General features: G+C 37.6%; 1 protein-coding gene across 7 annotated transcripts in view; it reads right to left on the bottom strand.

The window, feature by feature from the left end:
- LOC129756122 (glutamate receptor-interacting protein 2) overlaps nt 1-14,729 on the bottom strand; it is a 70,077-nt gene extending 55,348 nt beyond the window's left edge. For 3 of the 7 annotated variants that reach the window (XR_008739395.1, XM_055752912.1, XM_055752920.1), the window contains exons 1-2: nt 14,218-14,729; nt 5,932-6,570 (exon numbers count right to left, since the gene is read on the bottom strand). Coding sequence is in view for 2 of the 7 variants with exons in the window: in XM_055752912.1 (XP_055608887.1) it covers nt 5,932-6,232 (301 nt within the window). In the remaining 5 variants the exon portion in view is untranslated. Of the gene's footprint in view, nt 1-5,931; nt 6,571-6,631; nt 6,957-13,799; nt 14,020-14,217 lie in introns of all 7 variants that reach the window. The other 4 variants (XR_008739400.1, XR_008739397.1, XR_008739399.1 and 1 more) reach the window with 4 other exon arrangements.
- Nucleotides 14,730-17,609: the final 2,880 nt, after the last annotated feature.

Genomic DNA, 17,609 nt, shown 5'->3' with positions numbered 1-17,609 from the left:
GACACAAGCTTGAGTCATCACCTCCTAGAAGACCACGTTCTTGTTTTGGTGTCAGGTGAATGACCTCTTTCGTGTGCACTTTGTGCACCTGGGCTTACAAAAGTAAGAGGATTGGTTTCTGGAATTCGGGTTCAGAAGAGGGAGGCAAGGTCTGTTCGGGAATTCTCAGAAAATAGAATTAATTGTTTTAATTCCCGATCGGTCTACACCGTATCGGGTGGTTCCAGTTCTAGGAAGTCTGAGGGCTGTCGAGACTTCTCAGCTCACTTATTACCTGTGTTTAGTTGGGGCAAGATCGTTCAGAGCTAATAGTTCGCGATAATTAGATTTTGGCAATTTAAAGTTAAATTTGTGATCCCCAAACTTAGTGCCCCATTCGATAAACTCTCTTTCCGTAGCCCATGCTAGGTGTTCCAATTAGGGAAAGTTATAGACTGTGTCAAAAAGCAAGTTACGAGTTTGAAGGTACCTAGAAACGTGGCCTTTTAGGCGGGGAGTGAATTTGAGAGTCGTTTTTGTGCTTCTATCCACCGCATCGATCAACAGCGATTATACTGGGTCCGAGCAACAACCTCCCGGTGATGAACTTTTCGCGAAGCACCATCACACATCCGAAACGAAGACGGTGCAGACCCCCGTGCAATAGAAGGTTCACCAGGTGGGCCGGGTCTTTACTGATGGATCAAAAATGGATAATAGAACTGGGGCAGGGGTGTTCGGACCTAGACTCAGGATCTCAATTCCGATGGGAAACTGGCCAACAGTATTCCAAGCAGAAGTTCAAGCAATTCTAGAATGCACTTTAGCCTGTTTGAAAAGAGGATACAGATACACAAATATCTATATATTCTCTGACAGCCAGGCCGCTCTCCGGGCACTAAGTACGTTCACATGTTACTCCAAGCTAGTATGGGAGTGTATTGTTGCACTAAGAAACCTGGCCATACGGAACAGAGTATTTTTATTCTGGGTTCCAGGCCACTGCGGTATCCTAGGGAACGAAGAAGCAGACCAGCTAGCTAGGGAAGGATCTCAGGGCCTGTTCATTGGACCTGAACCTTTCTGTGGAGTATCGAGGAGTGCCTTGAATATGGAACTCAAGAACTGGGAAAGCACCACTATTGTCTCCAATTGGAGAACAGCAGAGGGAGCAGCTCAGGCGAAAAGATTCATTGAACCAAGCGCACGACTCTCCAAAAACATGTTGAACCTAAGTAAGCATGAGTTAAGTACTTACACAGGTCTCTTGACCGGACATTGTCCAACAAAACAACATCTCAAACGGATAAACATTATTCAAAACGATGACTGCCGGTTCTGCGGGCTCGAAAAAGAAACTGCAGAGCATCTTCTATGCAACTGCTGCGCCCTCCTAAATAGGAGAGAGCGTGTACTTGGGGCAAAGTTAATAAGCGCACAAGAAATGTGGTTGCATATCAGCCCTAAGAAGGTTATATCATACATCTTTGATATCATACCCGATTGGGATAAAATGCTTAGTCAGCAATCAACTGTCACTTCAACCCATAGTGCAGGTGAGCCTGATAGCATATATTAACGCGGGGTAATTACCACAATAGATCAACTACTGGTCGCAGTGGGCTCTCCCCTACAAGGAAAAAAAAAAGGTGGGCCGGGTCAACGCTGGACACGCGGCCACATACCTGCCGAGAACCTAGCGTTCGTCGCTATTTGGACGAGAAGGTACCGCATGCCAACACCAGAGCTCATTACCTAGCAAACCCTAAAAGCTAAGATCCAACCGTGATTACCTACTCTTACAAATCCGACATGTCGCTTCTGTGATTGATACTGTACAGTTTCATTTCGAGTGCATCGCAACCTTAGCCTTTACGTTGCGTTTCAAGAGGATTAGACCCGTCACGTTTTTCCGGCGGACTAATCAAAATTTGGAAACGGACAGGCGAACCGAAAAATTTAGCCGTTGTTTTCGACACCCGCGCACGGGGTGAAAAACTCGAAAATCCGAAAACATTTACCGATGATAGATCTCGGAGAATTACGAAACACCAAGCATCTCCACCAGCACGCTTGAACGTTTAAAACGTAAAGAGAGAGACATTTAAATTCATAAGGCCTTACACATGAAACCAATGTAAACTACACTACACAAATTAAGCTGTAATAAAAACATGTTAATTATGACGGAAAAACAGCCTGGACCGTTTGAATCAAAATGATCGATTGATTGGAGACATTGAGAAAGGGAGTTTCACGTCGTTCGTAGTTTGCTATCTACATTTTCAAATATTTACTGCGGAGATTGGCTTCGAATCCAATCACGACTTTCCTTTTCACAGGGTATAGGGAGTAGGATCTCATTTGAAGGCTTGCAAAACGTGGCTGCTCACTTTGAAATCGAACAACAGTTAATTCTCTTTTAAAGAACGCTTTGGCCCTATCTCGTTTCCGGGGCGGCTCCACAGAGTCGAAATACGGATCCTTTTCCTGAAACCCTTCCGCTTCTTCCCTAAAATAGAGAACCAAAGGAACTCGCGTGTTCGGTCTCGCGTTATACAGTCTGCCGACCCCTGGTTCAGTGTGCATCTCCCGACTTCGACCTTGAAGACATTGCATTGCAGTACAATGATCAAGTGTGGGAATTCTCTAAGCAGCGTTTAGGTATTCAATGCTTCATGCGGGAGCCGATCAGTCAAGTAATCGTCGTCGTTCTACCAGAAATACTTTTTTTTTGCTAAACAACTTTGAAGTAGCACTTCATGTTCATGAATAAAACCGTTGAATGTTTGTAAACAAAAGAGTTATGCGGAACGAATAGCTTTGACGACCATTTGAACAATCTGTCGATTTCGTGTACCGTTGATTCCGTGGAAATTGTTTTTCTTTCATCTTCCTTTAGCAACAGAGTAAAAACATGTAAGCATCCTGGAAAATGAAAGACTTGCGTCCTACTTTTTTTTCAACGTAATCTCTGATTGAAAATATTATTACGGCCAGGCCAACCATGTGGTAAATACCGCAAAAGATACTGGAACAAGGGAGGAATGAAGCGTGGAGATTTTATTTTGATACATGAGGCATCGCAACCTTAGCCATCGCAACAGAGAAATTGAAATCACATTCACCTTCACTAAATGCTAAAAAATAAAATTGTAAAAAAAGTTGGATCTCTCTAAGTAATACGCCGTCTAAAGGAGACATCTTCGGGTCCGCGCGTTGTAGTTTAGATTTTCGTTCAAGGATTACGAGCAGGAAACCCGAGCTTATTCCGTTCGGACTTCTGGATTGTGTTCCTTGTTAACCTGATTTGATATCAAAATGTTATTTTTCACTCTGTTTCCAAACAGGAAAAGAGCATAAGCTGATTTCCAATTTCGTTCTAGCACTTGACGAGGGCAACGATGATCAATACATTTATTCCACCAATTCCAACGCAACTATCACTGGCCTACGTTGGCTCATCCGGCCATCCGATTGAAAATTGCACTATTTCTTACTGACGAAATATTGAAGTAAAAGTTTTTTACCACGGAACGAAAAAAAACTTGTTTGCTGCCAGCTAGTCAAGGCCTACTCTAACGTTGATTCCGAAAAAATAGTTCTCCAAAACGTCTTGTTTGCTTTGAATCCTATTTTAAGTTAACTTCATATAAGAACCTGGCAATGGGCCTGTATGGCCCATGGCGTGCGTAGAGGATAGCCTTCAAGTCTTTTAAGCCAGCGGGCATGAGATCGAATCCCGGTCACGGTGTACATAGTACACATTCTGTAGGTTGTTGGTTTTAGTATTTGTAAGCTGCTAGCCATCATATCCCTGAAAGATGTACGCTAAGAGTTAAGGAAAAAGGAATCTTGAAGATCACTTAACAAACGTCATGGCCGTAGGAAAGGGGCGGGGGGATATGGAGGTTATCCCCCCTCTCATGAGAGTTAAAATAAGGTCAAGCAAAATTCTCTAAACTCAAAATTTTAAATTCTTAATCAAATTTTAATGAACGACTAAAGTGAATCAAGAGTATCAATCTCGACTCAAAACTAAGGCCAAAACCTCGAAATCTTATCCCGGGTTCCCAATTTTACTGCAGATTTTCAAAAATTTTCAAACTTGTTGATAGAAATTTAAAGGCTGTACTCGAAAAACGCTACCAACAGTTATTTACAAAAGAAGTTGGTGCATGAATTTCGGGTACAGTCCTTAGTCTCGAATATCGAGTTTTCAATAAGATTCGACTCACTAAGGTTGCCTGATTGCCCGAATGCCCTGATTTTGTAAGTTTTTTAGATAAAATAGCCCGGATTTTCCCTGCCCGGAAAAGTGCAGAAAAAGTTCTTGTGGGCTTAGGTTTGAATCATTTCCGATGTTCTGATTCCATTTCTTTTATCTAAATTTGATGCCTGGGACCGGATTGTGGAATCTGTATCCAGTTTATTACTCTTGATTTTCAGTTAGGTTCATCATTGGGACATAATCCTGGTCGAATCTTCGTTTTACATTTAAAACTAAAATTAGATGCATTTTCTATTTACGAAACTCATCATTCCGGAATATTAAAAAAGCTCCATAAAGGTGAACCAGAAATGAAATATCAGGGCTTCTTAATTCGGAATTTTCCTTTTCTGGTTTAGGATCCTTTCTCATGTTTCCATAATTATTTTAAATTTTTGTTTCGAATTTAGAAATCAAAAATCGATATCAAATTAGAAATTCATTTTTTTTTCAGGTTCAAAATTCAGAATTGAGATTCGGAATAAAAATTCAAAATTGCCCAAAACAAAACATAATACACTAAACATCAAAACCTTGGTTGTGGCCAATTTTCAAACCCTGATCGTGTCCGATTTTCAACAAAATCATTTCAAACTTGTTCTTGTTCATCATCTATCAAAGTTCTCGAATATCACCTGAAAATTACACGAGCTACGTCTTTTTCTTCTAATTTTGTATGGGAAGCCCCCCACCCCACTTTCCCTCGTTTTCAAAAGTGGAAGTGATAATTTTGTATAATAAACCATCTTATTGTGATTTGTCTTAGTTATGTTAAATAATCCTTTGGTACCAAATAAACGTTATTCTGAGCCACCCGTTTTGCGTGATGATTTGACAAAGCAAGCCTGTTCATTTTTTCTATAAGATTTGCAATTGAATCAACTTTAAGGAATTATTCTGACGAAGCATTGAAACAATTAAAACTTAAAATTCATAGTCGACCCTTCCAATGGTGAGTAATAAAAATCAAACTTTGACGTAATTAACCCTTCTCATCCAAATTTTTTATTGACCTTCCCTATACGGACAAAAATCATAAATAAGCCCCGTCAATAATGAAAGCTTTACGACCCCATGATGCATCGCCTAGAATTGGATATTAATTCAATTATGGTGCCTCACGGACCCTGGGCGCTACACTCACGATATCGTAAAACTGTATCTCTACGGAACTAACCATACGTATGTACGTCTTTATAGATTCCCAAACAATTACTGGAAATAAGCGCTCCATTTAACGCATCACTGGGCAACCTCATATTTGGGCAGTGTCTTCAACCGTATGAATGAACGAAGGAACGGACGAACGTCGCAGCAGCGACAGCGTAACCAAAATGTTTGACTCTACTCAACCGGAAAAGTCGAGCGAGTCACAAACGAGAGTGATCATAGCAAGCTTCCACGAGACGACGACGACGACGACGAAAAATCGAAACAATAACCCTGCACTGTACTTCCATTCCACTATCTGACTGCTTGGTTACAGATTAGGAAATTGCATCGTTTGCTGTGATGGGTAAAATTTTTGAGAAAAAACTTCCGAAAAACGACAGAGTTTACTACTATAGCAACTCGAGTGACTGGAGTCAGTAAAAATGTGCTCTGTCATAACGTCGAAAAAGGATGGAGGAACAGAAAAAAAAGCTTTTATGTTATATGAATAGTTGCCAAAAAACACTCACCCGACATCATGCTTCCGGTGGTGGTTGTGGCTCCTCCTGCTCCCGATTGCTGCTGCATCAGACCGGCTGACGGCGTTCCGGCGGTAGTTGTATGGCCTGTGCCATTACTTCCGGTCCCTGTTCCACCAGCCGGATTGATAAACGACGTCTCGACACTATTATCCTCGAAGCTGTTGTTGCTGCTGTTGCCACCGCCGAAATTGCAACTCTTCGATAGTGTTCCCTTGCCATTCCCCCCAGGACTCGGGACACAACTGCTGGAGCCACCCGAAGAACTTTTCTTCGACTTCCACAGCTTCATTTTTGTGTGTTTTTTTTCACTTACTTTTCACTTCCCTCGTCTCGTGTAATGCTCCTTTATGGGTTATGGTTTTTGCTTCCGAGATTTATTCCTGCGGTGGACCGAAAATGGTTTTCCTATGCTTTGGGTTTTGAAAACGTCGTCTGGCTCCGGCTATTGTTCACAAGCTTCACCGTCGGTTTCTTGCTTATTTTGTTTCTATCTTCTGATTCCGACTGGGACAGATTCCTGTCGCCAGTTGAAAAATCAATCCGTCAACAATGACTGTAGTTAACCGCGAGCGAAAACAATTGCCGCATTTTATGACTCCCGCAGACTAGCGACATCTTTCGGTCCCGCTGGGAAAATTAAGAGAGAAAAAACAATTAACTCAACGCCAACTTTACGTTGCGCACCTACTTGGTCAGTCTAAACGAATCCCGCTGGTCCAACAACAACATAAAAAACACATTCAAACGCCTTCTTTGACCACTGCACTCGGACCTCATATGCCGAGCTTAAACACACCACGTGCCACCGAGGACGCGTCGCCATCTTTGAGACGCCGCCATATTGTTTGTTGATATATTGTCACTTCACTAGCAATAACTGTCGCTCGTTTTCTGCGCACGGAAAAAAAACTCGTACGCTCACGCACCAAGAAAAAAAAACCAGTCCAAAGGTTGTGAATGAACTCTGCGTGAAAAAAATCAACTCCCTCGTCTCGCGCAAGTGATTGACCACTCTGAAAAAAGTGAAAACAACCGTTTTTTTTTCTTCCAATTTTTTTCGCAAAACAACACAACGAGAAAATTTGTTTCCATTGAGCAGTTCCCCAAAATTTAAAAAAAAAAAACAACCCAACAACTTCTTGTCTAAACCATCACGAACTACGGATTTTCGCCCCTCACCTTCCTAAGTCTAGTTTGCTCTTCGTTTTTCTCTCAAGTTTTTTCCTTCGTCACTTATTGAAGAACCAAGGGGAGAAAAATCACATAATTTTCCAAGTGCGCCGAATTGCTATTTTTGGGAACCGTCGATTTTTTTTCCCCACAGAAGATCGGCTTCTGCGGCAACTTCTGCCTGGCTGACTTACTTACCGGGTTGCGCGAGGGTACGGTCCAAGTTCAGAACTGTGTTTCGAAAGAAAAATATCGAATGAAGAAAAAAAAATACTACCTTCCTACTACTCTTGATTTCATAACACACTACTCGACAGCGCACTATGGACTTCAACCCTCGATTTGAGTGTGCGACTTCAGGCGGTGGGATATCTTTTCCTTTTTTTATTTGGACATTAATTAACTCGCGTTCTACGAGTGTTGATCGCGGTTTATTTCTCATGTTTTTATTACAGCAGTTTTGTTCTCCCACGAATTCGTTTCTGATACCGATTGATGGCCAAGTACTAAAAATCTAAATCCTTGACCAAAGCTTACAGTTGAACTATTATCCAAAGTTAAAAAATAAATGAGACTATTTATACCCAGAACACCTAAAACCGAAAACACATGCACCCATTGAACCCTTGAAAAAGAGAAATATAACAATCGAAACGTCAAAATACGAGAACAACAAAAAATGTGAAACTCAGATTAAGATAACAGATTTGATGACAAATTCAGAATTCAGATTCAGATTCAGATTTCAGATTCAGATTTCAGATTCAGATTTCAGATTTAGATGTCAGATTCAGATTTCAGATTCAGATTTCAGATTCAGATTTCAGATTCAGATTTCAGATTCAGATTTCAGATTCAGATTTTAGATTCAGATTTCAGATTCAGATTTCAGATTCAGATTTCAGATTCAGATTTCAGATTCAGATTTCAGATTCAGATTTCAGATTCAGATTTCAGATTTCAGATTTCAGATTCAGATTTCAGATTCAGATTTCAGATTCAGATTTCAGATTCAGATTTCAGATTCAGATTTCAGATTCAGATTTCAGATTCAGATTTCAGATTCAGATTTCAGATTCAGATTTCAGATTCAGATTTCAGATTCAGATTTCAGATTCAGATTTCAGATTCAGATTTCAGATTCAGATTTCAGATTCAGATTTCAGATTCAGATTTCAGATTCAGATTCAGATTTCAGATTCAGATTTCAGATTCAGATTTCAGATTCAGATTTCAGATTCAGATTTCAGATTCAGATTTCAGATTCAGATTTCAGATTCAGATTTCAGATTCAGATTTCAGATTCAGATTTCAGATTCAGATTTCAGATTCAGATTTCAGATTCCGATTTCAGATCCAGATTTCAGATTCAGATTTCAGATTCAGATTTCAGATTCAGATTTCAGATTCAGATTTCAGATTCAGATTTCAGATTCAGATTTCAGATTCAGATTTCAGATTCAGATTTCAGATTCAGATTTCAGATTCAGATTTCAGATTCAGATTTCAGATTCAGATTTCAGATTCAGATTTCAGATTCAGATTTCAGATTCAGATTTCAGATTCAGATTTCAGATTCAGATTTCAGATTCAGATTTCAGATTCAGATTTCAGATTCAGATTTCAGATTCAGATTTCAGATTCAGATTTCAGATTCAGATTTCAGATTCAGATTTCAGATTCAGATTTCAGATTCAGATTTCAGATTCAGATTTCAGATTCAGATTTCAGATTCAGATTTCAGATTCAGATTTCAGATTCAGATTTCAGATTCAGATTTCAGATTCAGATTTCAGATTCAGATTTCAGATTCAGATTTCAGATTCAGATTTCAGATTCAGATTTCAGATTCAGATTTCAGATTCAGATTTCAGATTCAGATTTCAGATTCAGATTTCAGATTCAGATTTCAGATTCAGATTTCAGATTCAGATTTCAGATTCAGATTTCAGATTCAGATTTCAGATTCAGATTTCAGATTCAGATTTCAGATTCAGATTTCAGATTCAGATTTCAGATTCAGATTTCAGATTCAGATTTCAGATTCAGATTTCAGATTCAGATTTCAGATTCAGATTTCAGATTCAGATTTCAGATTCAGATTTCAGATTCAGATTTCAGATTCAGATTTCAGATTCAGATTTCAGATTCAGATTTCAGATTCAGATTTCAGATTTCAGATTCAGATTTCAGATTCAGATTTCAGATTCAGATTTCAGATTTCAGATTCAGATTTCAGATTTCAGATTCAGATTTCAGATTCAGATTTCAGATTCAGATTTCAGATTCAGATTTCAGATTCAGATTTCAGATTCAGATTTCAGATTCAGATTTCAGATTCAGATTTCAGATTCAGATTTCAGATTCAGATTTCAAATTCAGATTTCAGATTCAGATTTCAGATTCAGATTTCAGATTCAGATTTCAGATTCAGATTTCAGATTCAGATTTCAGATTCAGATTTCAGATTCAGATTTCAGATTCAGATTTCAGATTCAGATTTCAGATTCAGATTTCAGATTCAGATTTCAGATTCAGATTTCAGATTCAGATTTCAGATTCAGATTTCAGATTCAGATTTCAGATTCAGATTTCAGATTCAGATTTCAGATTCAGATTTCAGATTCAGATTTCAGATTCAGATTTCAGATTCAGATTTCAGATTCAGATTTCAGATTCAGATTTCAGATTCAGATTTCAGATTCAGATTTCAGATTCAGATTTCAGATTCAGATTTCAGATTCAGATTTCAGATTCAGATTTCAGATTCAGATTTCAGATTCAGATTTCAGATTCAGATTTCAGATTCAGATTTCAGATTCAGATTTCAGATTCAGATTTCAGATTCAGATTTCAGATTCAGATTTCAGATTCAGATTTCAGATTCAGATTTCAGATTCAGATTTCAGATTCAGATTTCAGATTCAGATTTCAGATTCAGATTTCAGATTCAGATTTCAGATTCAGATTTCAGATTCAGATTTCAGATTCAGATTTCAGATTCAGATTTCAGATTCAGATTTCAGATTCAGATTTCAGATTCAGATTTCAGATTCAGATTTCAGATTCAGATTCAGATTTCAGATTCAGATTTCAGATTCAGATTTCAGATTCAGATTTCAGATTCAGATTTCAGATTCAGATTTCAGATTCAGATTTCAGATTCAGATTTCAGATTCAGATTTCAGATTCAGATTTCAGATTCAGATTTCAGATTCAGATTTCAGATTCAGATTTCAGATTCAGATTTCAGATTCAGATTCAGATTTCAGATTCAGATTTCAGATTTCAGATTTCAGATTCAGATTTCAGATTCAGATTTCAGATTCAGATTTCAGATTCTTATTTCAGATTCAGATTTCAGATTCAGATTTCAGATTCAGATTTCAGATTCAGATTTCAGATTCAGATTTCAGATTCAGATTTCAGATTCAGATTTCAGATTCAGATTTCAGATTCAGATTTCAGATTCAGATTTCAGATTCAGATTTCAGATTCAGATTTCAGATTCAGATTTCAGATTTCAGATTCAGATTTCAGATTCAGATTTCAGATTCAGATTTCAGATTCAGATTTCAGATTCAGATTTCAGATTCAGATTTCAGATTCAGATTTCAGATTCAGATTTCAGATTCAGATTTCAGATTCAGATTTCAGATTCAGATTTCAGATTCAGATTTCAGATTCAGATTTCAGATTCAGATTTCAGATTCAGATTTCAGATTCAGATTTCAGATTCAGATTTCAGATTCAGATTTCAGATTCAGATTTCAGATTCAGATTTCAGATTCAGATTTCAGATTCAGATTTCAGATTCAGATTTCAGATTCAGATTTCAGATTCAGATTTCAGATTCAGATTTCAGATTCAGATTTCAGATTCAGATTTCAGATTCAGATTTCAGATTCAGATTTCAGATTCAGATTTCAGATTCAGATTTCAGATTCAGATTTCAGATTCAGATTTCAGATTCAGATTTCAGATTCAGATTTCAGATTCAGATTTCAGATTCAGATTTCAGATTCAGATTTCAGATTCAGATTTCAGATTCAGATTTCAGATTCAGATTTCAGATTCAGATTTCAGATTCAGATTCAGATTTCAGATTCAGATTTCAGATTCAGATTTCAGATTCAGATTTCAGATTCAGATTTCAGATTCAGATTTCAGATTCAGATTTCAGATTCAGATTTCAGATTCAGATTTCAGATTCAGATTTCAGATTCAGATTTCAGATTCAGATTTCAGATTCAGATTTCAGATTCAGATTCAGATTTCAGATTCAGATTTCAGATTTCAGATTTCAGATTCAGATTTCAGATTCAGATTTCAGATTCAGATTTCAGATTCAGATTTCAGATTCATATTTCAGATTCAGATTTCAGATTCAGATTTCAGATTCAGATTTCAGATTCAGATTTCAGATTCAGATTTCAGATTCAGATTTCAGATTCAGATTTCAGATTCAGATTTCAGATTCAGATTTCAGATTCAGATTTCAGATTCAGATTTCAGATTCAGATTTCAGATTCAGATTTCAGATTTCAGATTCAGATTTCAGATTCAGATTTCAGATTCAGATTTCAGATTCAGATTTCAGATTCAGATTTCAGATTCAGATTTCAGATTCAGATTTCAGATTCAGATTTCAGATTCAGATTTCAGATTCAGATTTCAGATTCAGATTTCAGATTCAGATTTCAGATTCAGATTTCAGATTCAGATTTCAGATTCAGATTCAGATTTCAGATTCAGATTTCAGATTCAGATTTCAGATTTCAGATTCAGATTTCAGATTCAGATTTCAGATTCAGATTTCAGATTCAGATTTCAGATTCAGATTTCAGATTCAGATTTCAGATTCAGATTTCAGATTCAGATTTCAGATTCAGATTTCAGATTCAGATTTCAGATTCAGATTTCAGATTCAGATTTCAGATTCAGATTTCAGATTCAGATTTCAGATTCAGATTTCAGATTCAGATTTCAGATTCAGATTTCAGATTCAGATTTCAGATTCAGATTTCAGATTCAGATTTCAGATTCAGATTTCAGATTCAGATTTCAGATTCAGATTTCAGATTCAGATTTCAGATTCAGATTTCAGATTCAGATTTCAGATTCAGATTTCAGATTCAGATTTCAGATTCAGATTTCAGATTCAGATTTCAGATTCAGATTTCAGATTCAGATTTCAGATTCAGATTTCAGATTCAGATTTCAGATTCAGATTTCAGATTCAGATTTCAGATTCAGATTTCAGATTCAGATTTCAGATTCAGATTTCAGATTCAGATTTCAGATTCAGATTTCAGATTCAGATTTCAGATTCAGATTTCAGATTCAGATTTCAGATTCAGATTTCAGATTCAGATTTCAGATTCAGATTTCAGATTCAGATTTCAGATTCAGATTTCAGATTCAGATTTCAGATTCAGATTTCAGATTCAGATTTCAGATTCAGATTTCAGATTCAGATTTCAGATTCAGATTTCAGATTCAGATTTCAGATTCAGATTTCAGATTCAGATTTCAGATTCAGATTTCAGATTCAGATTTCAGATTCAGATTTCAGATTCAGATTTCAGATTCAGATTTCAGATTCAGATTTCAGATTCAGATTTCATATTCAGATTTCAGATTCAGATTTCAGATTCAGATTTCAGATTCAGATTTCAGATTCAGATTTCAGATTCAGATTTCAGATTCAGATTTCAGATTCAGATTTCAGATTCAGATTTCAGATTCAGATTTCAGATTCAGATTTCAGATTCAGATTTCAGATTCAGATTTCAGATTCAGATTTCAGATTCAGTTTTCAGATTCAGATTTCAGATTCAGATTTCAGATTCAGATTTCAGATTCAGATTTCAGATTCAGATTTCAGATTCAGATTTCAGATTCAGATTTCAGATTCAGATTTCAGATTCAGATTCAGATTTCAGATTCAGATTTCAGATTCAGATTTCAGATTCAGATTTCAGATTCAGATTTCAGATTCAGATTTCAGATTCAGATTTCAGATTCAGATTTCAGATTCAGATTTCAGATTCAGATTTCAGATTCAGATTTCAGATTCAGATTTCAGATTCAGTTTTCAGATTCAGATTTCAGATTCAGATTTCAGATTCAGATTTCAGATTCAGATTTCAGATTCAGATTTCAGATTCAGATTTCAGATTCAGATTTCAGATTCAGATTTCAGATTCAGATTTCAGATTCAGATTTCAGATTTAGATTTCACATTCAGATTTCAGATTCAGATTTCAGATTCAGATTCAGATTTCAGATTCAGATTTCAGATTCAGATTTCAGATTCAGATTTCAGATTCAGATTTCAGATTCAGATTTCAGATTCAGATTATAGATTCAGATTTCAGATTCAGATTCAAATTTCAGACTCTGGTTTCTTATTAAGATTTCAGATTTAGATTTCATATTCTGAAATTTGAAACTGAACCTGATATCAAATGTTTGAATTTGTAATCTGAATTCAAACTTTACTTTTATTTTATCTAAGCAATCCAAGCGGTCTTTCGATTGCTTCGATTCAACTAAGTAGGCTTTTAAAACATATTAGATTTGAAATTAAGAATTTTCATTCTCTCTTCTTTTTTAAATTTATTCATTTGAAGGATTTTTCCCTTCAGTGAATCATACATCTGAGTAATATTCTTGGCACTTACTCAAATAGACATCATTGTAGACTTTATGACTCAAAAAGTGTCGCTGTCACCTTATGAGTATTAAACTGATTAACCGACGGAATATCGACGACTGCATCATGATCCCAACATCCGATTGCCGGCGCCTCTGCCTCAAGAGATCTTCTAACGAAATCACACTATCTCACACATTCAGAATAGGGAAAATATAAAACTCAGTGTGACACGAAGATCTCCGTGCCTAAAGGGAAAACACACACTAGAAAATGAACACAGAACAACTCGGTGTAGTTATTGCAACAATCAACAATTTCCCAAAGAACTTCCGGACAGTCGATCCCACAATTTCCTTGATCCTGGAACTCATCAAACTTCTCGATCTTCGCAATTATCAGTCGATTAGCCACGGTATGAGGTAAATAAACTGCTGAGCATTCACCTTTTCTTCCAGCACAAAGATTTTCCGATTGTGCAAATTTTCCAATTTTATTTTCACTCAAACTCAGACGCACGCACGACGGACTGCCATGATCCGACGCGAGTCACGAACACAGGCGGAATACGGTCTAGGTGAGACTGAGACTGTTGTGTGCCGCAATCCCAATGTTGCTGTTTTATTTTTCGTGAAAAACCTCACGACGCGATTCGCTTAAGTCACTCAGTTTCCTTGCTCGCTCTTTTTTGGGTGTTTAGTCTCAAAGTTGGCTGTTGGACGATTTTCCGCTCTCTCTCTCTCTCTCTCTCTTCAGTTTTTCCACAAGCCAAATTCGATCTAGTAGTCCTGTCCCACACTGACACAAAACAGAAACCGAAAGAAAAAAACACCACGTGCTGTCGATGGTTTCGCACCATAACAAAACAAAAAACCGGAGAAGAAAATTTTTGCCGACAAGCAATCGCGAAGAACCGTCCGTTCGGGACCAGTGCCGAAAATCGTCTAACCAACGGAATTCTGTAAGAGTCAAGTCGAATCAACTATCGGCCCGCTCTCTGTGTTCCATTCCGTTCTGTCTGTCTGTGGTCGGAGTGTCACACACGGCATGGATATGGACCTCAACTGCTGTTCCGAGATGAGTGGAAAGTGAGAAAAGAAATTTCCCTCAAACGAGTTCCATCGTCTGCTGTGAGAAGAAGCCGGTGAGAAAATGTACAAGCTCGTGAGAAAATTTTAGTGAGATGTTTCGTTCGGGACTGCAGCAGCGCTCGTGGTGGAAAATTTCGGAAGCAGAACATTCAAGTTCGTTTGTGGAAATTATCGGCGCCGGAAGCTTCCTACCGTTATGATCACCTGAGTAAGTTTAGAGAGCCTTTCAATTGTTTTCGATTTTTTTTCTATTTCGTCTTGTTCGCAATTTTCTAAATTTTAAACCAAGAATTCTTGTTGATGAAGCTTTTTCATGGAGGGACCACGCAAATGACTTTGTGTCAAAAAACCCAGAGAGTGAAAAGTATGAAAAATCTTTCGATACAATGAAAAACCCTCCGAAAAATGACTAAGTAACTTATGCTTACTTAGTCGCCAAAGGCGACAGAATATTTGGCCGAATATTCAATTGAATAACAAAAGCGATATTGTTTAAATTCTTTTATTTCTTTCATCTAGATGCTTCTCATGTTTTAGTCGATTATTTTAATCCTCATAAATACTTTGCCTTGATCTGATTATGACCAATTTCGAATTTGAGCGATATTTCTTCACGATAGTTTTTAAGAGAAACGATGATGCCTCCAGCACGTATCAAGAGGGGCCATTCTATGCGTTTTTTTTTTTTGTAAATCCTGTGAAGAAACGAGTATTGAATTTCAAATTTTCCAATATGAACAAAACTCAGGCTTCATTCATACAAGAGTTTGCAACATTCCAATGCCGATTGGAGCTAACTCTATGGTAAAAATGTGCTAAAACGTGCAGCTATTTATTTATTGCAACCTAGGCTTCAACCTTTGTAACCGGCTTGGGTTACAAATCTTTTGATTTTAGTTTTAGTTTTGTTTTTTTTAATGTTATATTCCTTCCTGAGTTTAATTCATGTTTTTTTTGTAGATCTTTATTTGAAACGGCTCGTACCTTCAGGTTTTAAGGAGCCAAACTTTACATGTTTTTGTAAAGTCTCACAAGATAGCACCAAACTAGGCTACATTTGTCCCAGCCGCTGTCAATTGATATTGGAGGAAAAGGAAGAATATTTAGAAAATTGAACGAGAAAGCCGCAAAGGAAACTTGCTTCGGTTTTTCGAGCTCTTTCTGTAAACGTCAATGAAGGAAGACGTTTCGGCGCTCCGTAGAAACGCCAACACATCGACGGCCTTTCTACTTCCGCAACTGGGTTTCCGAAACAACAACGTCGTGACGCAACAGCAACGGCAGCAGTACATAACGGTTAGTGAAGTTTTTAACACGCCTGATTACAGACATAAACCCCCTTATTCTGCGCCGCGCGTGAGGTGACGATAGTCAAATCACCCTAGTCACTCGATTCCAGTAGTCGCTTTTGGTGAGAAACGTCTTTTAGAATGATCTTTTTGAGTTCTTATCCTAATCTAGTAGTCAGCTGGGCATGAACCTCTGTCATATCGGCTTCGGGAAAAAGGTGACAAGACTCACGTGACTCCGACTCGACTCAACTATCGTCACCTCACGCGCCATCTCACGTAGCCCTGAGGTTCCGTATTCCTAGAGTACCTTGCCTTATTTATCTGGTCTAGCCGCTGCGTTTCAATCTGTAACACCTTTAATCTTTACTGGTCCTTACAAAATATTTAAGAAGGACACTTTTTCTGTTTTTTGCTATTTTTATGGGCAATGTCAGCACCAGAGGCGCGTCGATCGCAACAAATTAACTGACATCATCGAAGCTGGCGAATTTATTTTGGTCAAATATTTTTGTTGAAATACAAGTTACCATGGCATGATTGTTTATGTTTGTTGTTTGGAGAGAAATTGAATTCAAAAATTTGGGAATATTAGCTATGGCAAAAAACCAGTAGAACCGTGAAAAAAAAAATATCCCCGGATGTCGGAATGCCTCCAAAGGAACTGATTAGAACAGTTAAGAAGGTTAGTTGTTTTGACCCTTGTATTCGAACGCTCAACGTTGATTATTATATATTCCAGAGCATAGCAGTCGACTCATTGTGGTGCCAGGGAGGCCATCAAGGCCTCAACACTCGTCAGATTTGGAAAACTACTGATGGACCACGATGACTTCCGTTAGCCAGCCGGTAGTTTTGAAGGAGGTGCCGCTGCTCCTGTGACACGACGAGGGGAGGAAGGATGGCTAATTTTTTCCTCTTATTTTAAAGAAAAACAAGATAATTTCAAAACATAAACTTTATCATTTTTAAACTGACATATCGTCGAACCCCCAAATCTGAGCAGTAATTTCTGGTGGGGTTTTCATATCAGCTTCGGTGTTTGGCTTCGTTGTCAGTTATAACCGTTGATCTTCGAAATCAGATTGTTCAGCTTAAACGTTTGAAGTTCACTGGCCATATCGGCGACGGCCACGATAAAGTTTTAAATTTCGAACGGTTTTCCCCCTCGAGTTTTTGTTTGTTTATTTTTGACTGATCAATATTTTCCATGGCTACTCCGACATTTTTTAGGTTTTCAATGGTTAGGGGCAATGTCAATACCAGATGGCAGTGCAATCATTTAACTGCATTTTTGCGAAAAATTTAAAAGAATTTTCTATGGAGTGTCATGCCTATATTAATCTGTGCTAGAACTATTGTTGATTTGTTCTCTGGACATTTCAAGCTTAATAACATTCGCATGAGCGTTGTCGAGCGCCATCATCCTATAAATAGATTCATTTCGAGTGTAGTTCT

This window comes from Uranotaenia lowii, chromosome 1 (genome assembly GCF_029784155.1).
Source record: "Uranotaenia lowii strain MFRU-FL chromosome 1, ASM2978415v1, whole genome shotgun sequence".
In the NCBI taxonomy this organism is placed as follows: Eukaryota; Metazoa; Arthropoda; class Insecta; order Diptera; family Culicidae; genus Uranotaenia; species Uranotaenia lowii.
This window is presented reverse-complemented; position numbering and strand designations above follow the sequence as displayed.